This window comes from Colobus angolensis, unplaced genomic scaffold (genome assembly GCF_000951035.1).
Source record: "Colobus angolensis palliatus isolate OR3802 unplaced genomic scaffold, Cang.pa_1.0 Scaffold7, whole genome shotgun sequence".
NCBI classification, from domain to species: domain Eukaryota; kingdom Metazoa; phylum Chordata; class Mammalia; order Primates; family Cercopithecidae; genus Colobus; species Colobus angolensis.
Genome location: NW_012120709.1, coordinates 6,365,019 through 6,387,540, shown reverse-complemented (window position 1 = coordinate 6,387,540; position 22,522 = coordinate 6,365,019). Strand labels below are relative to the sequence as shown.

At 33.0% G+C, this 22,522-nt stretch overlaps 1 protein-coding gene across 2 annotated transcripts in view; it reads right to left on the bottom strand.

Moving 5' to 3' along the window:
• CNTN5 (contactin 5) overlaps nt 1–22,522 on the bottom strand; it is a 1,321,567-nt gene that overhangs the window by 297,662 nt on the left and 1,001,383 nt on the right. For both annotated transcript variants that reach the window (XM_011926604.1, XM_011926603.1), the window contains one exon: nt 7,551–7,732. In XM_011926604.1, coding sequence (XP_011781994.1) covers nt 7,551–7,732 — 182 coding nt within the window. The remainder of the gene's footprint in view (nt 1–7,550; nt 7,733–22,522) is intronic.

Sequence of the window (22,522 nt, the reverse complement as noted above, 5' to 3'; positions counted from 1 at the left end):
TACTTGTTTCTAAGTGGGAATTTTGCTTTTATTAGCTTATTGGTCTTCTAGCCAATATAGTCTGGACTTTAGAAGCCCTACTTTGGCATAGCATAGTCAGGATTTGTAGACCTTGGAATACATTCTGTGATTCAGCTTCTAAACCTGCAAGCTATCATTCAAAAATCTTACCATAGTGAGTTTCAGATATTGATCATGATTTTTGTACCTGTCTTCTGAAATCATCTCTTTGTAGTTACGTGTCATATATGCTAAAATGCTGACAGGAGTGGTGAGATACACAAGCAATATTAAACTCCACTTTTACATCTGGGTTTTCTGTAAACTTTGCTAATCTGTCAGAATACTTTATACTATGCATGACTCCTGTAAGCCAAATAAATTGGTGTGTTATCTCCCAAGCACACATTGTATTTTATTTAAACTGTTCACTCTACATAGAAGGTTATACTTCTATTCTCTGTTTTTTTTTTAAATTCTACTCATGATTCAGTATTTATTCTAAATTAAGTAAGATGTATTAATCACAGCCTCAAAGAAGAGTCATGTGCACCTCCTCTGGACACCTGTAGTTCTTATTCGTTTGGAAAATATTCCTGTAGTAGCTTGTTACCTCTCTTCTGTTGCTGACTTCAATTATTATTAAATATTTTAGTTGGTTAGAGTTTGACACTCAGCTAGAGAGTGAGATCATTAAGAGCAGATGATTCTAAACATAGTTTTAGACAAAACAGTGTCCTGCATATAATAACTGATTGTACTTGTTTGACTTATTGATCTATCTCTAAATGTGCCATGACTGTAAGCCTTTAAAATAAATTCAAAAGACTTTCAAAAGTTATAGAAATGAAGAGCTAGGAAAGAAAGAACTGTTAAAATATTCAAATAAAAACGGATTTGACATCTGAGAAAACAATCCATTAGAAATTGGAAGAAAAAATGTTTCTTCAAGCATATTTTGGAATACTCTGTAAAGTGGCCTAATTTAGAGTCCTGATTCCAAAACAATTTTTTCATAGGAATCAAACATATGATTAATGATATTAATATAAATATGAATTAATTTTTTCTTTCCTTTCTTTAGATTTTGTTTTGGATATCATTATAGGTAAAATGCTTACTCTGAAGATATGAACATAAATGTGCCATCATATCTGTTTGCTATCAGCTCAAATTCTAGTGGGTGAAAGGCCATTAAAATGTTATTCAAACTAGTTCTACCAAGAATTCTACAAGTAAAAGTGGCATGTTACACTGCCCTCAGAACTAAAAAAATGCTATCAATATGTCAACTATTGGCAGATAAGAGATGGCTTTTCATATTTTATTGCTTTGAACACTGTACTTCGTGTGTGAATCTTTTGTACCAAGCTATGTTGTTATGTATGAGATCTATACATCTGTAACTTTATCTCTATCTATGATGCATAATAGCAAAAAAAAAATTCCTGAAATGGTATAACTTGGTGATGTCACCTGGCTGCTTAAGATGCCATATGCAGTTAGTATATATAGTCTGCTTGTTAATTGACTTGATATAAAAGCTTTCAAGCAACTCCAAACAAATACACACACAAGCACACAAACACATAAACATGCACACACAAACATGTACACAGACACACATACAAGCGCAATTTGGGTTGTAGAGTGTGTTACAGTGAAGTTAAGATCTATATTAGAAAAATTAAGTCATCATTGAATAAACATTAATTAACATGAAGGCTATGGGAATTTATGAATTGCTGTCCTTCATAAAATACCTGGAAAATGTAGGTTATGTTCAATACTAGATCAGCTTGACTTCTACAATAGATTTCTTTTTTACATTGTAAGGTATTTTATAAACCACTAGGTCTATACTATATGGACCAAGGCAAAAACATTATGTGAAAGGGCAGTGGTAAAATTTTAAAAATAAAATATTAAAGACTGGATTAAGGCCTGAAATAATTTGTCTTAGGCTATAATCTGAAAAAGACAGTACAGTACTTGCAAGATTCTTACAGAAACAACAAAATTACTGGTAACATAAAATCAGAAATATAAAAGGTTACATTTAAACTTTTTTTTTTTTTGGTTGAGATTGAAAGTTACTAAAGGGCACTGGCTTTGGCTTCTGAATAATAACATGGGGTGAGCAGACACCAAGACGTGGTCTGCATTATGGAGAGCCTTTCATCTATCTGGGAAAGAAAAATCACAGGTTGGGTCACATTTAAAACACATCTAATAACTTTTTAAAATCTAGCCTTTGTCAAGCCACCTATTTTAGGATGTGGAAAACTGAAGAGGCATATGGCACTTTAAACCCAGGAGCTGTTAAAGTCTCACCAGATGCACCATACTTATGTAATACATTTGAGCTTCGGATCAGTCTCTGGGTTACATTTTATAAAACGCTAAGCAGATGTGCATAAAGAAAACTCTTGCTTATTATCTCTTGTCATTAGAAATTCTGTAACTCTCTACTGATGAATGCTAAATGTTATTGGCCTCCTTTGTTGCTTCTGTACTGTTATGTATTGAGGAGTCAACATATTTTATCTGCATAGATCACTTTCAATATTATGACTCTCAGCTGTGGGTCAATGAGACGTAATGTGTTATATTGGAGTGATTATACAGTTGGGGGTGAATATGGGTTCAAATTCTAGTGCTACCATGCCCTTGCTCTATTATGTGGCTGAGAATGAGTTATTTAACTGTAATGAGTCTCAGTTGTAATCTGTAGATAGTAATTCCTATTTAAATGAGCTACTTTGATGACAGAAGATTATATATATTGGTTACTTCCCCCCCCCCCGTCCATTGCCCATGTGTAATGTTCAACTTCATTTTCTAGCAACTGTGAATATACATATGGCATCACTTTCATATCACTTTCATAATAACAGCAGAATTCTAAGGCAAGAATTTTTTTTCCCTTACAACAGGATTGAAAACTGTCTTTAGGTATGAAATTATTAACCAGGAATCTACAATTTTATATCATTTCCTAGAGCAAATATTTGATATATTTTAATAGCTAAAACATCTTTAAAGATCAGAACTAATACACACAAACAGTATTTTGAAGAAAAGAAAAAAGAATAAAAACGAATGGCAAGGATTTTAATATATCATACAGTTTTCTCTAACAGTAATAAAATGTTAAGTAAGTATATAGTAAGTAGAAATTATCTGCTCTCGATGCCATTCTCATCTCATGCCTTAGTTCAGGTTCTCAGTGTCTCACTGAGAAGTAGCAAGGTATCCTTGGGGGTAGAGGAAGGAGCTGAATTCTCGTGTCACTGCCAGTTTCAGTTGGATTTTGGTTCTACTATTTGTTATTAATGGATCCTGGGGTAATAAATCCTTAATATTTTGAGGCCTAGTTTCTCATCTGTCAAATGGGAATCCTAATACCTAAGGGTTATTGTGAGGTACTATATGTAAAGCACCTCGTAGTAGTGTCTAGAAGATAAACTCTTGGTAATCTTTAGTTCCCTTCATTAGTTCCTTAGTCTTTGCTGACTCTCATCTATTTTTCATAGTGGACATTGTAAAATGATGTGCATACCTAAAGCACTAATCTTTATAACAGTATAGAATCATAATAAAAATTATTCACTGTGTGCTGAACAGAATTCATAGGGCTAAATGAAACAAAAAACAGCCTGTTTTGAAAGAGCTTACAATTAAATTGCGGATGATAGAAGCCATTAACATTTGTGAGGATACTGTTCACAGATTTTATGAAGATAAGGAAATCTATAATGCCACTCTACACTGAACATGAAACTGTATTCCTTTACTGGATATTTAGTACAGTACAACTTACTTTTCTTTTAAGCATTCTGGTTAAAGGAATATTTTAATACTGATACAATTCCAGTTTAAATAGTATATATAAACTGTGTAGAGATCACAGTGACTGTCTTTATAGACTGACAAATTACTAGTTGGTGAAGCACATGATATACATTTAAACTCACAGATCACACATCTTTATATAATGAGATTTCTGTTTACATAAAGTATTTCCCATTTTGAGAACTCCTTATAATATAAAACTGCTTAAATGATGTTTGTCCTTCCTGCCTCCATCTTTTCCCCTTCAGTTACCCCTTCCCTCCTTACTTTGTTCTTTTGTCATTTTGTCATTTTTCTTTTCTTTTTAATTTAGAGCTTTACCAAGTAAGAATTCAACTTGTGTTAGAACTATAAAAACAAAATTTTCTATGATGAGTTAAAACCACATCTTTTTGATCAATCGTCAGAAACTAGAGAGGACAGAAATAACCAAAGAAATGGCTTAACCCATGAAAATCCTATTATCAAGGAAGGCATACCAAGTAGAATATTTATGCAGTTTATGCTAAGGTTCAAATTATTTCCAAAATTTAGTATTTTAATTTCACCAAGTTTTATTTCTTTTTTATGAGTATTATTTTTAAGACCGATTTTTGTTATATTAGACATGTAAGTGTACCTTAATTTTAATTTATTTAACTACCATGGACTTCTTCATGTTGTCATTTGTTGTTTTATGTTTACAATGTAGATACTGAATTAAAAACAGTAAAATATGTGGCTTAAATTTATGTGTACCGTCTATATAGTACTTTTATAATACTTTGACCAAGAAAAGGGACTAGAAATGCTGCCTTAGATCCCTGGTTCATTTTTTGAAACTAATAGCTAAGCATAAGTATTCCTGCAATTGCACTTTCAAAAACAATGTGCTACAGGAACGACCATATGTTTTCAGTACTCCATGAATATTGGCCATTTGGATAAAAAGGGTAGCCTGTACTTCTAACAGATAGAGCCCCAATTATAGAGCTTCCTACAGTAATTCATTCTATTGAGAGAATATTCTAAATACAAATGAAGGAGACAGTGAAACATCCATTCATCATGCTATCCATATCTACTGCCAGTCAGGTGGAAATGATGGCCAAGATCCTATCTACATTTTACAGAGTTTGATGGGGAGGAAAGCCCTCATGTCAAACATGACAGTTTTAAAAGTACAAAAGTTGAATGAATACATGATAACCGAGATACTTTTATTTTTTATTTGTAATATTTTTTGAGACAGGGTCTAACCCAGGCTGGAATACAGAGGTACCATCACGGCTCACTGCAGCGTTGACTTTCTAGGTTGAGGCGATTCTCCCACTTCAGCCTCCTAAGCATTTGGGACCACGGGAGTGTACCACCATGCTCAGATAACTTTTTTGTATTTTTTGTTTTAGAGACAAGTTCAGCTGCCACGGCCTCCCAAAGTGCTACAATTTCAGGTCTGAGCCACTGCACGTAGTTACCAAGATACTTTTAGAAGTGAAATAGGACACACTTCATAATTGTCCTAGGGTAACAGATGTAAAGTGGAATTTTCTAGGGCAAAGCAAGGTGTATGGCCTCCTGATGGAGCCTGGTAGAAAGCCACCCTAAATGTGGGCTAAGGAAAGAGTTCACATACTTTCAAGATATATTTCCTACCTGTCACAGATATATGCCAAGTAGCTAGCTGGCCCAGTTTCTCTTTCAAGGAACAATCTAGACTTTTTTTTCTATTCAAAGTGATGCTTGCTTTGGGTAGGTTTGTCTTTACCCAGCTGGCTTACAGTGCATGACAAGGACACCCCAGATTGTTTAAGTACCACTTTCTCACTAGAACATACACCAGTAATATGAAGTGAAAGCAATTTTTTTTTTTTTTAATTTCTGGAAACAGTCATCATTACCTATGAATTAAGTAGCTGGGGTTAAGGGAGGACTAAGTAGAGTCATGCTATGTAGGAGCCTCAGTCCCTAGAACATACAATCTAATTCTATTTAGGTGTAGGTCATTCTTCAGAACACAGGGAATTGGTACTTTCCTCTGATAGCCTTCAGCATGCTTTACATTATTTGTGATTTTCAGTAGTAAAGTTCTGGTTGAACACCTGTCTTTCAGTATCAGATTTTTATCTGTACAGAGGGATGGTAATACTTCAAACTGTTGCCGTCAGAATAAAATGACCGTGTATTTTAACGTTCATCTTTGCTCCACTGGGGTAGAAAAAGCTTTTTTTTTTTTTCCTATGGCTAGGGAGAGTTGTCTTAATGATTTGTTTTAGGGATTATGAACAGTTACAAACTTTGTGAATTTCATCCAAATACAATATTCATGGCCTAAAAACAATTAAACCACTGCTAATATTTCAATCTTAGAAACATCTAAATGTCTATGTCCTTTTCTTCCAGATGCTCTCCCCTGTTTAACCCTTAAGATACCGATCCTCTCTAAAGCTTTCCCTGACTCCTCTGAGTAGAAGGCAGTAGACTCTGCATTCCCACAGTCCTCCTCACACGCCTTTATCACTGCACATAGAATGCTCCACTCTAATGTGGGGTTTGCTTTCCATCTAGTCCAATGGATCACGAGTTACTTCAAGGCTCTATCGCTAGCATGTAGAGCAGCAAGAGGCACTTAACAAACATTAACTGTATCAATGAACGAATGGATAAAATGTTCAATGCATAATCAATCTGGTTAGAGTGCTACATTCCTAAAGGAGTTGTTAAAGATGAAGAAAGACTGGTTGAATTCAGATATTAATATTTTAAAATATTCTTTAGGAGTTCCTGTAAAGGGCATTAAGCTTTTAGAACTGATCTTGAGATACAGGGACAGTCATGGTTTCCTGGAGGAAGCAGCCAACATGAAATTTGGATAACTATATATTCAAAGCATCTGTATTTGCTTATATCAATGCTCTAGCCTATTGCTTCTCTTTTTAGTGTCCTCATCTGGAAAATGCGAATACCTAACTTACCCATTGTATATATTGTAAATCAAATAGGAAAAGTGCAAACAACTTAGAACTTTAGAAGTAAAGATAAGATTGTAAAAACTTTTGAACCAGATATTCCTAATTCTTAGACACAACCTGGGTGATTGGCATTTTTGGACAGTATAAACACTTACAGGCTGTAGGGGCTATTTATTATACAAATGTATTAATTTAGGCCACAGGTCAACAAACTTATTCTGAAAAACACTCGATAGCAAACATTTCAGTCGTTGCAAGTCGGTTGGTCTCTGTCTCTATTTAATTCTGCATTGTCAGGCAAAAACTGACCTAGGTGATATGTAAACAAATAGGTGTGACTTTGTTCCAACATCGTTTACAAAAAATGGCACCTGGGCAGGATTTGGTTGACAGACACTAGATTGGAGCCTCTGATTCTGACCAAGTTCTTGAATAAGTTAATAAGTTTAGTAAGATTTTTAACGTATCAGAGAATAGTGCTGGTGCCAGGGAAATAGCTCATTTTTAAGGACGTAAGTTCTGTATGCTGTACAAAGACACCGATAATTCCCCATTCATTTATCATGTAAATCATTTCTATGTGTAGGGTAATTTGATGTGATGCCTTACCATACAAAAGAAGCATGATTATAAATTATTACTTGGTTTTTATGTACCTAATAAACAATATTTACTTAAAGTTAATTTCCACTTTCAATTTGACTTTTGGGACTACAGCAATCATGCTTTGCTGAAAACACTTACTGTATACTTGTAATTGTCCACGAAAGGAATTTTTTCCACGTGAGTTTTCAGCTCTGCACTCATAAATGCCTGCATCATCCAGCTGTACATTTGGTATTTCCAGCACTGCCTGAGATTTCCGCAGCCGTGCCTTACTAGGAATATAGCCATTAACCTTCATCCATGTGATTGTTGGAACGGGGCTACGATAGGGAACAAAAATACTGTTAATACGCTTTCCACTATTAGGAACATAGATTTTGTTATCTGGTAATTTAGGCACTTAATAGGCTGAGTGTAATAAAATGTAATCACAATTAAGGACCATGTGCTGGTTGATATTCTTCACTTTCCATGTGAGTTGTCTGGTAAGTAGATTATAAAAAGAGTTTCTTTTTTTCATATTTCAGGAAAGCAATTCAAAGACAATACAAATTGTAACCAATTATGATTTATTTTTAAACACACTGTTAGCCAGGTGCGGTGGCTCACACCTGTAATCCCAGCACTTTGGGAGGCCAAGGCAGGCAGATCACCGTAAGTCAGGAGTTTGAGACCAGCCTGGGCAACACGGTGAAACCCCATCTCTATTAAAAATACAAGAATTAGCCAGGCATGGTGGTGGGTGCTTTACAATCCCAGCTACTCGGGGGGCTGAGGCAGGAGAATCGCTTGAAACTAGAAAGCAGTGGTTGCAGTTTGGCGAGATTGCACTACTGCACTCCAGCCTGGGCAACAAAAGTGAAACTCCATCTCAAAAAAAAAAATAAAAATAAGAAACAAAAAATTGTTATGTTTTCGTAAATGACAAGAGTAACTTGACAAAATTACCAATATGTGCTTATTGCAATGAGTCCAACAAAAGGGTTATGAATTAAGTAAATTAAAAACTTGTCCTGCCTCCAACCCTGCAAATCTTATTTTTCTGGCCAAATAGCAAACACAATTTACACAGAATGTCCCACTTCATCTCCATGAAGCATATATTCACACATAAAATGAGTTATTTCTGTTTTCTTATTTTTAAAATATAAATTTTGTATATTTGCTGTTTTATTATTTAAAGATCATATTCAATACATATTAGCCTGACTTATTCTGCTTAATAGTTGCATATTATTTCATTGTGTGGATGTACCAGCTTTAATCAACTGCCCCCTTGTACGTAAACATTGAATGCAGTCAAGGTTTTTCTTTTTTTCTTATTTTTTAAAATATTTTTTGAAAGAGAGTCTTCTTTTGTCACCAAGGCTGGAGTGCAGTGGCACGATCTCAGTTTACTGCAACCTCTGCCTCTCAGAAGCGATTCTCCTGCCTCAGCTTCCCAAGTAGCTGGGATTACAGGTGCGCTGCCACCATGCCCTGCTAATTTTTGTATTTTTAGTAGAGACGGTGTTTCACCATGTTGGCAAGGCTGGTTTCGAACTCCTGACTTCAAGTGATCTGCCACCTCGGCCTCCCAAAGTGCTGGGATTACAGTCAGGAGCCACTACACCTGGCCTGCTTTTTCTTTTTTTAATCATTAAAAATCAAAGCTGCTATAACCCCCCTTACACATATTTCATGTACTATTCTATTTTCTCTAGCCGTCTTTCACAAAAGTGGGACTGATGGATCAAAGGACATGCACATTTTCCATTTTAATAAGTACTGCCAAATTGTTTTTCAGTAATATACGAGCACTTTCCCTACCTATTGTTAATATGTGATACTGTTTCCTTATATCTTTGCCAGCATTGCATTTGATCAATCTGCTTAAAGTTTTGTTAGTATTTATAGGTTAAAAATGATATTTTATTGCTTAATATTTTCCTGAACCCTAAGGAGGTTGAACATCTTTTCATGATTTTATTGGCCATTTGTATCTGCATTTCTGTGAATTGTTTGCTTATGTTGATTTATTTCATTTTGCTTGCTTTTTTATTTGCTTATTTGTGTTAATTTCTTAGAGTTCTTTGTGTTTTAGGACCATCAAACTATTCTTCCCCAGTGTACTGTTAGCTTATTATGGTGCCTGTAATACAATTTTATAATCATTTTTGGGGAGAAGAAAACATGTCTATAGTTTCCTTCCTGACTTCTGATTTTTTTTTTCCTGTTTAGAAAATTATCTATAAACTTAAGTTTGTCAGTATTTTCTGAAGTATTTGGTAGCATTTTCTATTACTTTAAAATGTTTAGATCTTTCATCCAACTGGACTATATTTGTTTATTGGTTTGAGATAGGGAATGTAACTGATTATTTCAGCGTCATTAAATAAGTACAACTCCTTTTCCCACAATATTTAAAATATTGCTTTTGTCATATAATTTGTTCCTACGTACTTGAATCTGCTTCAGGCTTCTCAATTCTGTTCCACTGATTTATTTAGTACTATATATATTTAAAACACTTCATGCTTTGGACCCAGTCGACTTTTTCAGTTTGATTTCTCACTACTTCTTTCCAGATCTCCTGACCCAGAAACATATCCCTCTGTGTTTCCAATCATATCTGTTAAAATGCTACTCCTCCTCTGGGACCTGTCCTAAATGCCTCCCCTTCAGCAAAGTCCTAATTTGTGTAGCCAGCTAGAATTTTTTCTTTTAAATAACAAAACGCTTTGTGTATCTTACTTACATCCCTTGTAACAATCTATCATAGATTATAACTGTTAAGTGTAAGATATTTTCCTATTATTTTCGCCTAAGGAATGATAGCAATGTTCTCCATTGTAAATGACATTATGATAATCACCCTTATGCATATTTGAATACCTTTCTGCTTTATTCCTTAGGAATAAAACATAAAATTGAACTTGCTACATTAAGGAGTTGGCAATTTTTGCCTGCTGGTATAGGTGCATGTATTCAATGTCCAGAAAGGATGAATTCTGCATTTTGGAACATCCTTTACATCAGTGTGATATTCTTTTAACAGATGCTAGAAGTTTTGCATCTATTCAGAGGTGAGATTGTCTGTAGCTTATCAAGGTTGTTTGTGAGCTTATTCATTGGTGAGTTCATGGTTTGTTTACAGATAGCTTTGACAGATGCAGTATCATAATGACGAGTGATTTGCTTGGTAAACAAGCCAGAATATTCCTATTTTCTGTATTCTGTATCAACTTAAATTGTAGGGAAATCGTATTTCCCTTCAAACACTGATAGGATTCTCACAAAGTTACCTGGGTCTGCCACCATCAGTGGAGTTAGTTTTTTGACTGTGTTTTCCTTGACTGTATTGTTTAAATTTCTGCTTATGTCAACGTTGGCAATTCACATTTCACTAGAAAATCATAATGTCAATGTTTTAGCAGCAAGTTATACATAATTGTAATTGTTTAGTTTAAAACAGTCTTAATCACAGGTAGTTACATATTCTAGTAGTTAAGTGTGGGTTCCGCAGCCAGATTGACTGGCTATAGAGGTCGCTCTGCAACTACAAGTTATTTAACATTTCATTTCTTTAGGTTCCTCAATTGTAACGTATGCTAGAAATATTACGACTTATGTCAGAGAGTAGTTGTGAATCTTGAAAGATTTAAACAGCCTGGCACAAAGTAAGCAGGCAAAAACCCCTAGTATACAGTAATAAAATGATGGTCCTTGTGTATTCTTTAAAATTTATATCATATGAATATATGTTTTCTGTATTTTTGCCCACAGAAATAGCATTACATATTGGTTAGGAACATGGACCTTTAGAGAAACCTGGGTTCTAATATGATTTGGACACAAAGATGCTATGTGACCTTGTGAAATTTGCCTAAGTTCTCTAAATTTTGTTTCTCATCTATAAAATGAAGATATTTGTTTATTCCTCTAAAATGCAAATATCTTTAGGGCAGTGGAATTTTGTTTAGCAGTATGTCCCCAGTACCTCATATCATGTTTGGTATATTGTTAATAAATGCTTATGAAATAAAAGAACGATTGTCAAAATACTCTTTTGAGGATTAAGTGAGATAAATCCTTATGAATTACTTAGTGAAACACATGGCATACTGTAAGCACCCAATAAATGTTAGATATAATAAGTTTTAAATGATTGGCTATGTCAGAAGTTTGTCTATTTTATTGGTCTCTAAAATAAACATTTTAGGTTTTTATTAATTTTTTGTTTTTAATTCATGAGTTTCTATTTTTTAATTTACTAATTCCTCTTTTGCAACCAGTACATTTATACTATACTTTAGCTTTTTGAGCTGAATGATCAGTATAATTATTATTCATGAATAATAATAAAATCATATGACTATCCTTTCTGATGATATGAAACATACAGCTACATATGATATGTGTTGGTACATAGAGTGATATACAGTTTCCACTTTCTTGAACCTGCTAAGTCAATCTTTGTAGTCATGTACAGAATTAAGTTTTGGTACAAGTTCCATGTTATTGGAAAAAAGTATATTTATGATAAAAGTTTAAAAATTAGTTTCTATATAACTTTTTTTAGTTGTCATTCAGATATTGTTTTCATATTTTTAATAATTTCAGAACAGTTTACCTCCTATGGAATCCTTGTACACTAAAATAAAATAACCTATATCAATAGATGCAAAGTAGTCTGCTTGAAGCAGAAATGAGGGTCCCGGAGTTTGCTCACTCCTCCCCCCACTCCACAGAAAACTACTACTGTATGTCCTCTTTATTTTCATCCTGATTGATCAGTCAGACTGAGATAGGTATGTTAATTTCCCCCTACTATCATTACTACCAGTATCTTCTTATATGTCTAAAAGTTTTATTTTGTGTTTTGATTTTCTCTGAAAATACATGTCCATGAAAGTTATTATTTTTAGAGTTTTAATTATCTTTTACGAAGTACAACGACCCTATTTCTAATTTTTGCTTTAAATTATCTTTTTAAAAAACACTCCATTAACCTCATGCTCTTTGCCTATTTCTCCTATTATTTTTAGCTTTTTGTTTTTTCATGGTACGTCACTTTGTTTTAATCTAATTTCCTCTAAATGGCAAATGGTTATATTTAATTTTTGACTTAAAAACTATATTTGGTAATCTGTGCATTTTAATAATGGAATTTTACTTTTTGATTTTATTGCTCCAATTTATTCAATTGTTCTTATTCAGTTATTCCAGAATCACAAAATACAGAACAACACATAACTTCATATTAAATGTTCACAGCACTGAAACTTGGAGTAAAAATAATCAGAAGAGCTTAGTACATAAAAATGGAAATGGGTAACTGATGTGACAAGACAGTAAACATCTGGAATTGCCAGAACAGTAAGGATGAAGATGGAAAGGAATGCACAGTGGAGAATGAGACGAAGTTTCATGCTATCCAGTGGTGAAACATTTTGTAAAACTGTCATCCTTGAGAGCTTGGAAAGGTAATCTGAAATGCTTCCAAATCTAGGAAAGGAGTTACAAGATAGAACTTAAAAAATGTGTGTGGATTATTACTAGCTACATTTACTGAATTATTAGAAGAAATAGATGAGCTCAGGAAAATACTGGTTAGGTTTTTGGGAGAATAAATGAAAACAGAAAGAATGCAAAATGTGGGACCTTGGTCAGTATAGCAGATTAATTGAAAAACTGGTCTTAATTCTCACTCTCTGTATTTAAATCCTTTGCTGGGTAACTTTGCACATGGTACCATTAGAAGATGGAGTCTGGTAACCCATGACTTGAGTATGGCTTGCCTTATGATTTGCTTTGGCCAGTATATTGTAGCTTTAAGTCTTTTGTGCTGCTCTCTCTCTTGGACCCTTGCCTTTACCATGAGAACAATCAGGAAAATTAGGATACAGAACATTTGTATAAACCCCAGGTTCTTCCTCATATCCCAATTATCTCACCCATGTCCCAGGCAATCAATGATCTGATGTCCATAATTTAGGAACACTTTCACCAGTTTTATACTTTTATATAAATTGAATAATATAGTACATACTGAGTATGACTTCTGTCTCTCCGTATAAGACTTATCAGATTCATTTAAGTTGTTGTGCACTTCAGTAGTTAATTCCTTTTAATTGCTGAGGAGTATATCAATATATGGATATGCTACAATTTGTTTACCCAGACACCTGCTGACTGTTGGACATCTGGTTTTCAGTTTTAGGCTATTATGAATAAAACTTTGTACAAGTATTTTTGAACATACATTTTTAATTCTTTTGGGTAATTAAAAAGCATAGAAATTCTAGAATTTATGGTAAGTAAATGTTCAACTGTTTAAGTATTTACTAGACTATTTTTTCATTGTACCTGTATACTTTAACATGTTTACCAGCAATGTATGAAATTTCCAGTTGTTCTACATCTTTGAAAATACTTGATATTATCAATCATTTAATTTTAGCCATTTTGTAGTAGTGTAGTGATACTGAAGTGTGGTTTCAATTTATATTGCCTGATGACTAGCAACTTAGAGCTACTTTTGATGCTTTTATTAGCCATTGGCATATTCAAATCTTTGGTTCATTTTTATGTTGCATATTTTCCTTCCCAGCATTAAATGTAATAATTATTAGTTCATACTGGATACAAGTTCTTTATCAAATATATATTGCACATATCTTCTTCCAATCTGAGCTTGCCTTTTTATTTTCTTACTGTTGTCTTTTGACACATGCAGGTTTCAATTTTGCTGAAGTTCTTGTAATCCTGTTGTTGTATTCTTAGTTGTTTTTCATTTTCTGTCTTAAGAAGTATTTTCTGACTCCAGAAAGTAAAAAGTGAAGATATTTTTCTGTATATTTGTCTAGAATTTTCATAGATTTACATTTAGGACTATGATCCAATTTAAGTTTATTTTCTGTTCATGGTACAGAATATGGTTAAAGGATCAATTTATTTAACATAGATATCCATATGTTTCAGCACTACTTATTCAAAATATTACCTTTTCCCTATTGAATTAATTGGAATTTTTTTGATGGACCTTAGAAGGCGAGTAAATTTCTGACCTTTCTTCTGTTGCATTAATCTATAAGCCTATCTTTATGCCAATGTCTCATTTTCTTGATTATCATTATTTTTAGAATAAATATTGAGTAAATCTTGAAATTAAGTAGTGTAAGTCTTCCAAGTTTGTTTCTTTTTCTACCTTTGGCTATTTCATTTGCTTTGAATTTCATGTAAGTTTCAGAAATAGCTTGCTAAATTTTACAAAAATAGAAGCAGGCTGGAATTTTGACTGGATTATGTTTAAACCATATATCAATTGTGAGAGAACTGACTTCTGAACACTATTGAGTCTTGTATTCCATGAACATGGTATATCTTCCTATTTATTTCGGTATTCTTTCATTTATCTCATAAATGTTATATAAATTCTCAGTGTACAGTGCATATTTTGTTTACTTTATCCCTAAATATTAATTTTAGGGTTATATAATTCTCAGTGCATATTTTGTTTACTTTATCCCTAAATATTAATTTTAGGGTTTTTTTGGTTGATTCCTGAAAATACATCTACACATTTATGCCACCTGCAATCGGAGGCAGCTTTATTTCTTCCTTTTCCATCTCAAAGCCATAATTACTATTTTTAATGACTGACTATACTGTCCAGGTCTCCCATTAAGTGTGGAACAGAAGTGGTGACAAAAGGAAAGGGGAAATATCTTAGTCTCTTACCATTATGACGCTGAATATTGACTTTTTGTAGGTGTCTTTTTCCTAGATAAGAAAGTTTCCCTCTAATTCTACATATTTGATGGTTTCATTATGCATATTAGATTTTGTTATATGCATTCTCTGTATTTACTAAGATGAATGTAAGATTATTTTCTTTTATTCTATCTGTGTGACAAATTATATAAATTGATTTTTAATAGTTAAAACAACTTTACATTCCTGAGATATATCCAAGTTGGTTGGGCATGTTATGTAATTTCTTCTTTACATGTTTGATGGAATTCCTTAATGAAACTAACTGGGCCTCAATTGTTTATAGTACAAAGGTTTTTAATTAAAAATGTAATTTCATTGATAGATATGGAAAAATTCATATTTTCTGTTTGTACTTGTGCCAGTTATAAGAATTATTTATTTTAAGGAGCATCTTTATTTGACCTAGCTGTAAAATTAAATATTGTCAATTAACATTGCCTTCCTGTACTTTAAATGTTTTAGTATAGAGATGCAGTGATGTTTTCTCTTTCATGATTGATACTGGTTGTTTACATTTTATCTTATGTTTTTGATGTTTATCAGTTTTACTAGTATTTTCTAAAAATGATATTTGAGTTTTACTGTATCCCTATTATCTGTCCATTTTTAATTTTATTGATATCTACTACTTAATTTTTCTTTTTTTCTTGTTTTTTTTTTTGAGACGGAGTCCCGCTCTGTCGCCCAGGCTGGAGTGCAGTGACCGGATCATCTCAGGTCACTGCAAGCTCCGCCTCCCGGGTTTACGCCATCCTCCTGCCTCAGCCTCCCAAGTAGCTGGGACTACAGGTGCCCGCCACCTCTCCCGGCTAGTTTTTTGTATTTTTTTAGTAGAGACGGGGTTTCACCATGTTAGCCAGGATGGTCTCGATCTCCTGACCTCGTGATCCTCCCGTCTCGGCCTCCCAAAATGCTGGGATTACAGGCTTGAGCCACCACGCCCGGCCTACTTAATCTTTCTTTTATTCTATCTTTGATCTTAAATTGATTTCATTTTCCATTTGTTTAAGGTAGAAGTTTAGATAATTAAATTTTGAATTTTCCCTTTTAAAAGATAAAAATTTACTTGTAAGCATTGCTTTAACTATATCACACACGTTGTGTTTTCATTATTATTCGGTTAAAAATATTTTCTACTTTCTTTTGTGATTTCTTCTTGATAATTTTGTTATTTAGATGTGTGTTTTGAATTTCTAAATATTTGGTGATTTTTTAAGTATTCTTTTGTTTGATACATTAATTTTGTTGCAATTAGAGAACATACGCTCTTCATTTTTAGTCTTTTTTAGGAGTAAGACTTGTTTTATGTTTCAACACATAATTTATCTTGGTGAATATTCCATTTGCAGATAAGTATATTCTGTTGTTTGTTGGTAGAGTTCTTTAAATATCAATTAGGTCAAGCTGGTTAATAGCTGCGTTCATGTCTTCTGTAGTTTAGTGATTTCCTGTCTTCTTGTTCTTCTTATAATTGATAAATTACTGGAGAAGAAGGTTATTTACTGATTTTCTGTCCTGCTGTTCTTGTAATTGATAAATTACTAGAGAAGAGTGTTAAAATCTCCAACTATTATTGTAAAATGTCAATTTTCTCTTAAGTACTGTCAGCTTTTGCTGCATACATTTTAAAACTCTGTTACTAGGTGCATATACATTTTGGATTTGAATGTCTTCTTGAGAAGTTAGTCTTTTTATTATTATAAAATGTTCATCCTTATCTTAGGCAATACTCTGTGCTACAGTATACTTTGATATTAAGATACTCTCTTCAGCTTTCCTATGATGAGCATTTGCATGGTACATCTTTTTAATCTTTCTGCTTTTAACATATATATATATCTTCCTATATAAAAAACCAATCGTTTTTAAAGTTGCTTTCTTGCAGATAGTATATTATAAGGTCTTATTTTCAATCCAGTCTGACAACGTTTGTCTTTGATTTAGTTTGTGAATTTACATTTAATATAATTACCTCTGGTTGGGTTTAAGTCTAGTATTATAATATACATTTTCTGTCTCTCCCATCAGTTTTCATACCTTTTTTCCTCTTGTCTTATCAGTTTTTAGTATTTCATTTTAGTCTCATATTAGTTTATTTAATACAGCCTTTTGTTTTTTGTGCTATGTATTTGCTTATTTTAAGGTTTGCAATATGTATCTATTATGCTTACAGGTTCTCCCTCCTACCCTTTGCACCATTCTTTCATACACATTATTTCTACCTACTTTATAAACCCCCTAACACATTATTATATTGTTTTCTTTACAAAACAAATGGAAATAGAAAATTGTGGAAATTAAAAATAGCAAATATACTTTATACATACACATATATTTTTTAAAAAAATTCTTGCTCTTTTTTTTGTGGAGTTTTAAAACTTATATATTTACAAACATATCAATTATTTTTTTGTAGCATGTATAAGAAATTAGTAACAGTGGTCACTTCCAAGGAGGGCAAATGCATTGTAGGGAGAACGCCGACTCTCTCATTATATAATATTTTGTACCTTTTTAATTTTATGATATAAATATATTACCAACCAAATAAGACTTTTTTTAAAAAAAGTAAAAGTAAATAAAACAGTATTACATTTCCCGCAATCTAAATAATTTTCCTTAACATTTCTTGTGCTGTTTTCTCCTGCAGCAAATCATTTTAGCTAAAAATGTCTTTATTTTTAAAAGAATAAATGTATTTAATTTTTGGAAGAATATTTTCACTGGATACACAACTCCAAGTGAATTATTTAAGATTCTCTTTTTATTAGTGTTTTTCATCAATTAGATTATGTTGTATCTTCCGATGTTTTTCTTTGTTTTTATCCTGTTTATATTTCATTGAGCTTTGGAGATCCACAGGGTTAAGTTTTACAACAATATATATGTTTTTACATTCCTTAAAATATTTTTGGTGATTCTTCTCTTCTAAGACTAAATCTTGATATATGTTACATAACTAATTGTTCCATAAAGCAATAGCTATAATTCCATTCTATTTCTCTTTATATACTATATTTTACAGTTTGTAATGCTCTATGTTCAAATTCATTGATCTTTTCTTCTGCAGTGTCTAATCCACTATAAATCTAATCTAGAAAATTTTTTCACTTTTTTTTTAATTCTAAAACTTTCATAAAGATAACTTCTATTTCTCTCTTGATTATATTGATGTTTTCTTTTAAATGATTGTATTAGAATTCTCCAGGGAAACAGAACCAACAAGAGATAGATTTATACATATATATTTATTATGGGAATTGGCTCACACAGTTATAGAGGTTGAGAAGTCCCACAATATGCTGTCTTCAAACTGAAGAACCAGGAAAGCTTTTGATGTAATCCAGCCTGAGTCCAAAGAAGAACCAGGTGATCTGATGATGCAACTTTATTTGAAGTTGAAAGTTTGAGAAATTGGGGGCTACTGATGTAAGCCCCCAAGTCTAAAGTCCAAGAAACTTTAGTTCCAATATCTGAAGGTAGGAGAAGATGGATGTCCCAGCTCCAGAATAGAGTGCACATTCTTTTAATTAATTAATTAATTAATTAATTTCTTTATTTTGAGACCGAGTCTCGCTTTGTCACCCAGGCTGGAGTGTAGTGGCACGATCTCGGCTCACTGCAAGCTCTGCTTCCGGGGTTCATGCCATTCTCCTGCCTCAGACTCCAGCAGCTGGGACTACAGGCGCCCACCACCGTGTCAGGCTAATTTTTTGTATTTTTAGTAGAGACAGGGTTTCACCGTGTTAGCCAGGATGGTCTCAATCTCCTGACCTCGTGATGCACCCCCTTCAGCCTCCCAAAGTGCTGGGATTACAGGCATGAGCCACTGCACCTGGCCTCTTTTTTCTTTTTAAAAATTCTGTGTCCTCAATGGATTCGATAATGTCTTGTCACGCTGATGAGGGTGAACCTTCCTTACTAAACCTACTGATTCAAGTGACAATCTCTTCTAGAAACACTGTCACAGAGAAACCCAAAAATCATGCTTTACAAATTATCTGGGTATTCTTTATTCCAATCAAGTTGACATCTAAAATTAACCATCACAATGACAAAACATATTAAGAGCTGCCATAAAATACTTTTTTCTGTTGTTTGTTCCAACATTTCTGATATTTCTGGGAATGTTTTATTGACTGATTTATCTCCTGTTTATAGTCCATATATGCTTTTTGTTGTAATTTCTTCACATTTCCAGCAATTTTTATTAGGGGCTTCACATTATCAGGTCTCTGAATTTTGTTTTTGTCCTTTAATCATTGGCAATTTTTTTTTTTTTTCTGGCATGCAGCTCATTTACTTGTGGCTTAGTTTAATCCTTGTGAAACTTGTCTGCAATCTGTTTTAGGGTGAGTTCAGAGCAGTCCATATGATATATTTGAGCTAGATTACTCCTACTCCTACTCCTATGGCCTGGTCTTTTTTTCACTCTCTACCAAATGAACCATGTATTCAAAGAGGTTTTATTTGTTTAACTGGAGTTTGAAGATTTCCCAACCCAGTTCAATATCTGGTTTTTTGTTTGTTGGTTTTTCAGGTTTTCTGCGTTTTTTTTTTTTTTCTTTCTCTACTAGTTTTTCTTAGTTTTTCACCCTGTGCATTCGTAGCTTAGTATTTGTTCATAAACTCAATGAGATCCCAATGCAGATGTCTGGAAGTTGTTCTTTGTATAACTCCTCTATTCCTGTTACCTGCCCTATAAATTTCAGTCACCTCAGCTTCGTTAATCTCCCTCTCTGTCCTTTCAGCTCCATGAAACTTGTGATCATCTTGAGTTTCTCCTTTCTGGGTCAGTTCCTGATAAAAAAAATTCCTTGAAGAACACTAGGATAATAGTTAACTTCACTGTTTTTTATTCTCTGAGGGATCACATTCCTGCAATGCCTGTTATCTAATATATGAGAAAAACTGTTCCACATATTTTATTCAGTTTTTTAGTAGTCTACAGTTGAGGCCTAATATGGTACAAATTACCCAGCCATGTTTATTAGTGGCAGTCCAAAACTGTTTTAATGGGGGAAAAATTAATCTGGTAACAATCCAAAATCTAATAATAGAATAATGAATACATATGTTTTATATGTTTACACATTAGATGATTATTTATTAGATAAAATAAATTACAATTACCTTGAATGTCATGGAGAAATCTTAAAAACAAAGATTGAAGGAAAAAAGCAAATCACAAATGACTATGTATGCCATAATGCAATTTCTGCAATGTCAAAAAAATGAAGCAAAAATAAAGAACATACGTTAAAATATATATCCATGCATCATAACCCAATTGTCTTAAATCACAAAGATGAGGAACACATATTCCAGGATGTTGGTTCCCTCTTGAGAGAAGACTGGCAGATGGGATTGGAGAATATCATGCAGTGAGCTTCAAAATTATTGTTACTCTTGGTACTGTTTTAGTTCTCCAGTTGGTTACTGGATTCATAATTGTTTTTTCTATTAATCAGATATTATATCAAAATAGTATAGACCAAAAGTGTTTGATGTCTTTATTCATTGCTCAGGTATCCTCAGAGATAGCTGTCATCCTTGTTCAAGTATCAGTTTTGATGGGCGAATAAATCTTATTTTAACTTTTAAATTTCTTTCAAAATTCATTTTGTCATCATCAGACTTTATAATTACCATTTGTTTGTGTGATGGTATCTCTAGTAGATTTCTAGCAGAACTCTTTTTTAAAAAAATAATAAATGTATATCTGAAAGAATTTAGGTAGTCACTTATGTTTTCCCACTGACCAATGGTTTCCAGTCTCATTTTGGAGGCAAAATGACTTCTTTTTGTCAGCCCTACATTTTTGCCAGTTGTTTATGCATAAATGGTTAAAGCAGTAGAGAAGTCCCACTGAAAAGAAAACTTAATTCTTTCATATGAGGATAACTACTTCTTGATATTACTTTCTTAAACCTAGATTTTTATATTTTCTTCATGGTAAAAGACAAAATTACTGACTTTTTCTTTTTTCTTCTATCTCTGATCTTTGGATCATTTCTACCTTAGTTTGTGATTTGGGGTCCACAATGCATAATTATAGTTGGCCCGTAAGTATTTACCTAAGAACATACAACCTTAAACCACTGTGACTAAAGTTAAAATTACTATTGTCCATTTACCTACATTCTTAATGTCTTAATTTTTTGTGGTATATCCATTGACTTCCTGGCTCCTGCCTAACCATTTTAAGCTACTTTACTTACTTGGCTGCAATAAAGTCTTAATTTCTTTGCATCGTTTCATTCAATCGCCTAGAGAAAGGAATCCAGTGTGAATAGATTAAAAAAAAAAAAAAAAGTAATATGGAAGACAAGGTTTTGGGTTAGGGGTAAGTAGATATACAATGTGAGATTATAGTTGGCATGATAAAAGACTTCTGGCAGTAGGAGAGAAAACTACATTTTGATGGCCTAAGTAAAAAGGAGACCTAATAGTAAGAAAAAACAAAACAAAACAAACAAACAAAAAAACACTCTGAGGATTTCAGTAATGATTATGTAGTCAATTGTCAGGGTGAGCAGTCTCATTATGTCTAGTAAATCCTCAATATAACTTTTCTGAGTTCTCATTATAGTATAATACGGGTCTCCATATCTGCATTAAAAATGAAGATCAATGAAATGAAATAATCAACAGAGTGAATAGACAACCTGAAAAATGGGATAAAATATTTGCAAACTATGCATCTGACAGAGAGCTAATATCCAGAATACACAATGAACTTAAACAAGTCAACAACAACAAAAAATTCCAAAATAGCCCCCTTAAAAAGTGAGTGAAGAAATGAATAGACATTTTTCAAAAACAAGACACAAAAATGGCCAAAAGCATGTGAAAGAACCGTCAACATCACTAGGTATCAGATCAATGTGAATTAAAACCACAATGATATATTATCTTACTATAGTCAAAATGGCTACTAAAAATCTTCCCCCCACCAAAAAAAATAAGATGTTAGCAAAGTTGAGAGAAAAGGGAATGCTTATACACAGTTGGTAGAAATGTAAATTAGCACATTCTCTATTGAAAACAGTATAGAGTTTTCTCAAATAACTAAAAATAGAACTATCATTCAATTCACCAATTTCATCGCTGGGTATCTACCTAAAGGAAAATAAATTACTATATTAAAAATATACCTGCACTCGTGTTTATCACAGGACTATTGACAATAACAAAGATACGGAATCAATCTAAGTATCCATTAATGACTGATTGGAAATTAAAGAAAATACACACACACACACACACACACGATATATATGTGTGTACATACACATGTACATGTATGTATGTGTGTTTGTGTATATCTGTATATACACTGTGGAATAATA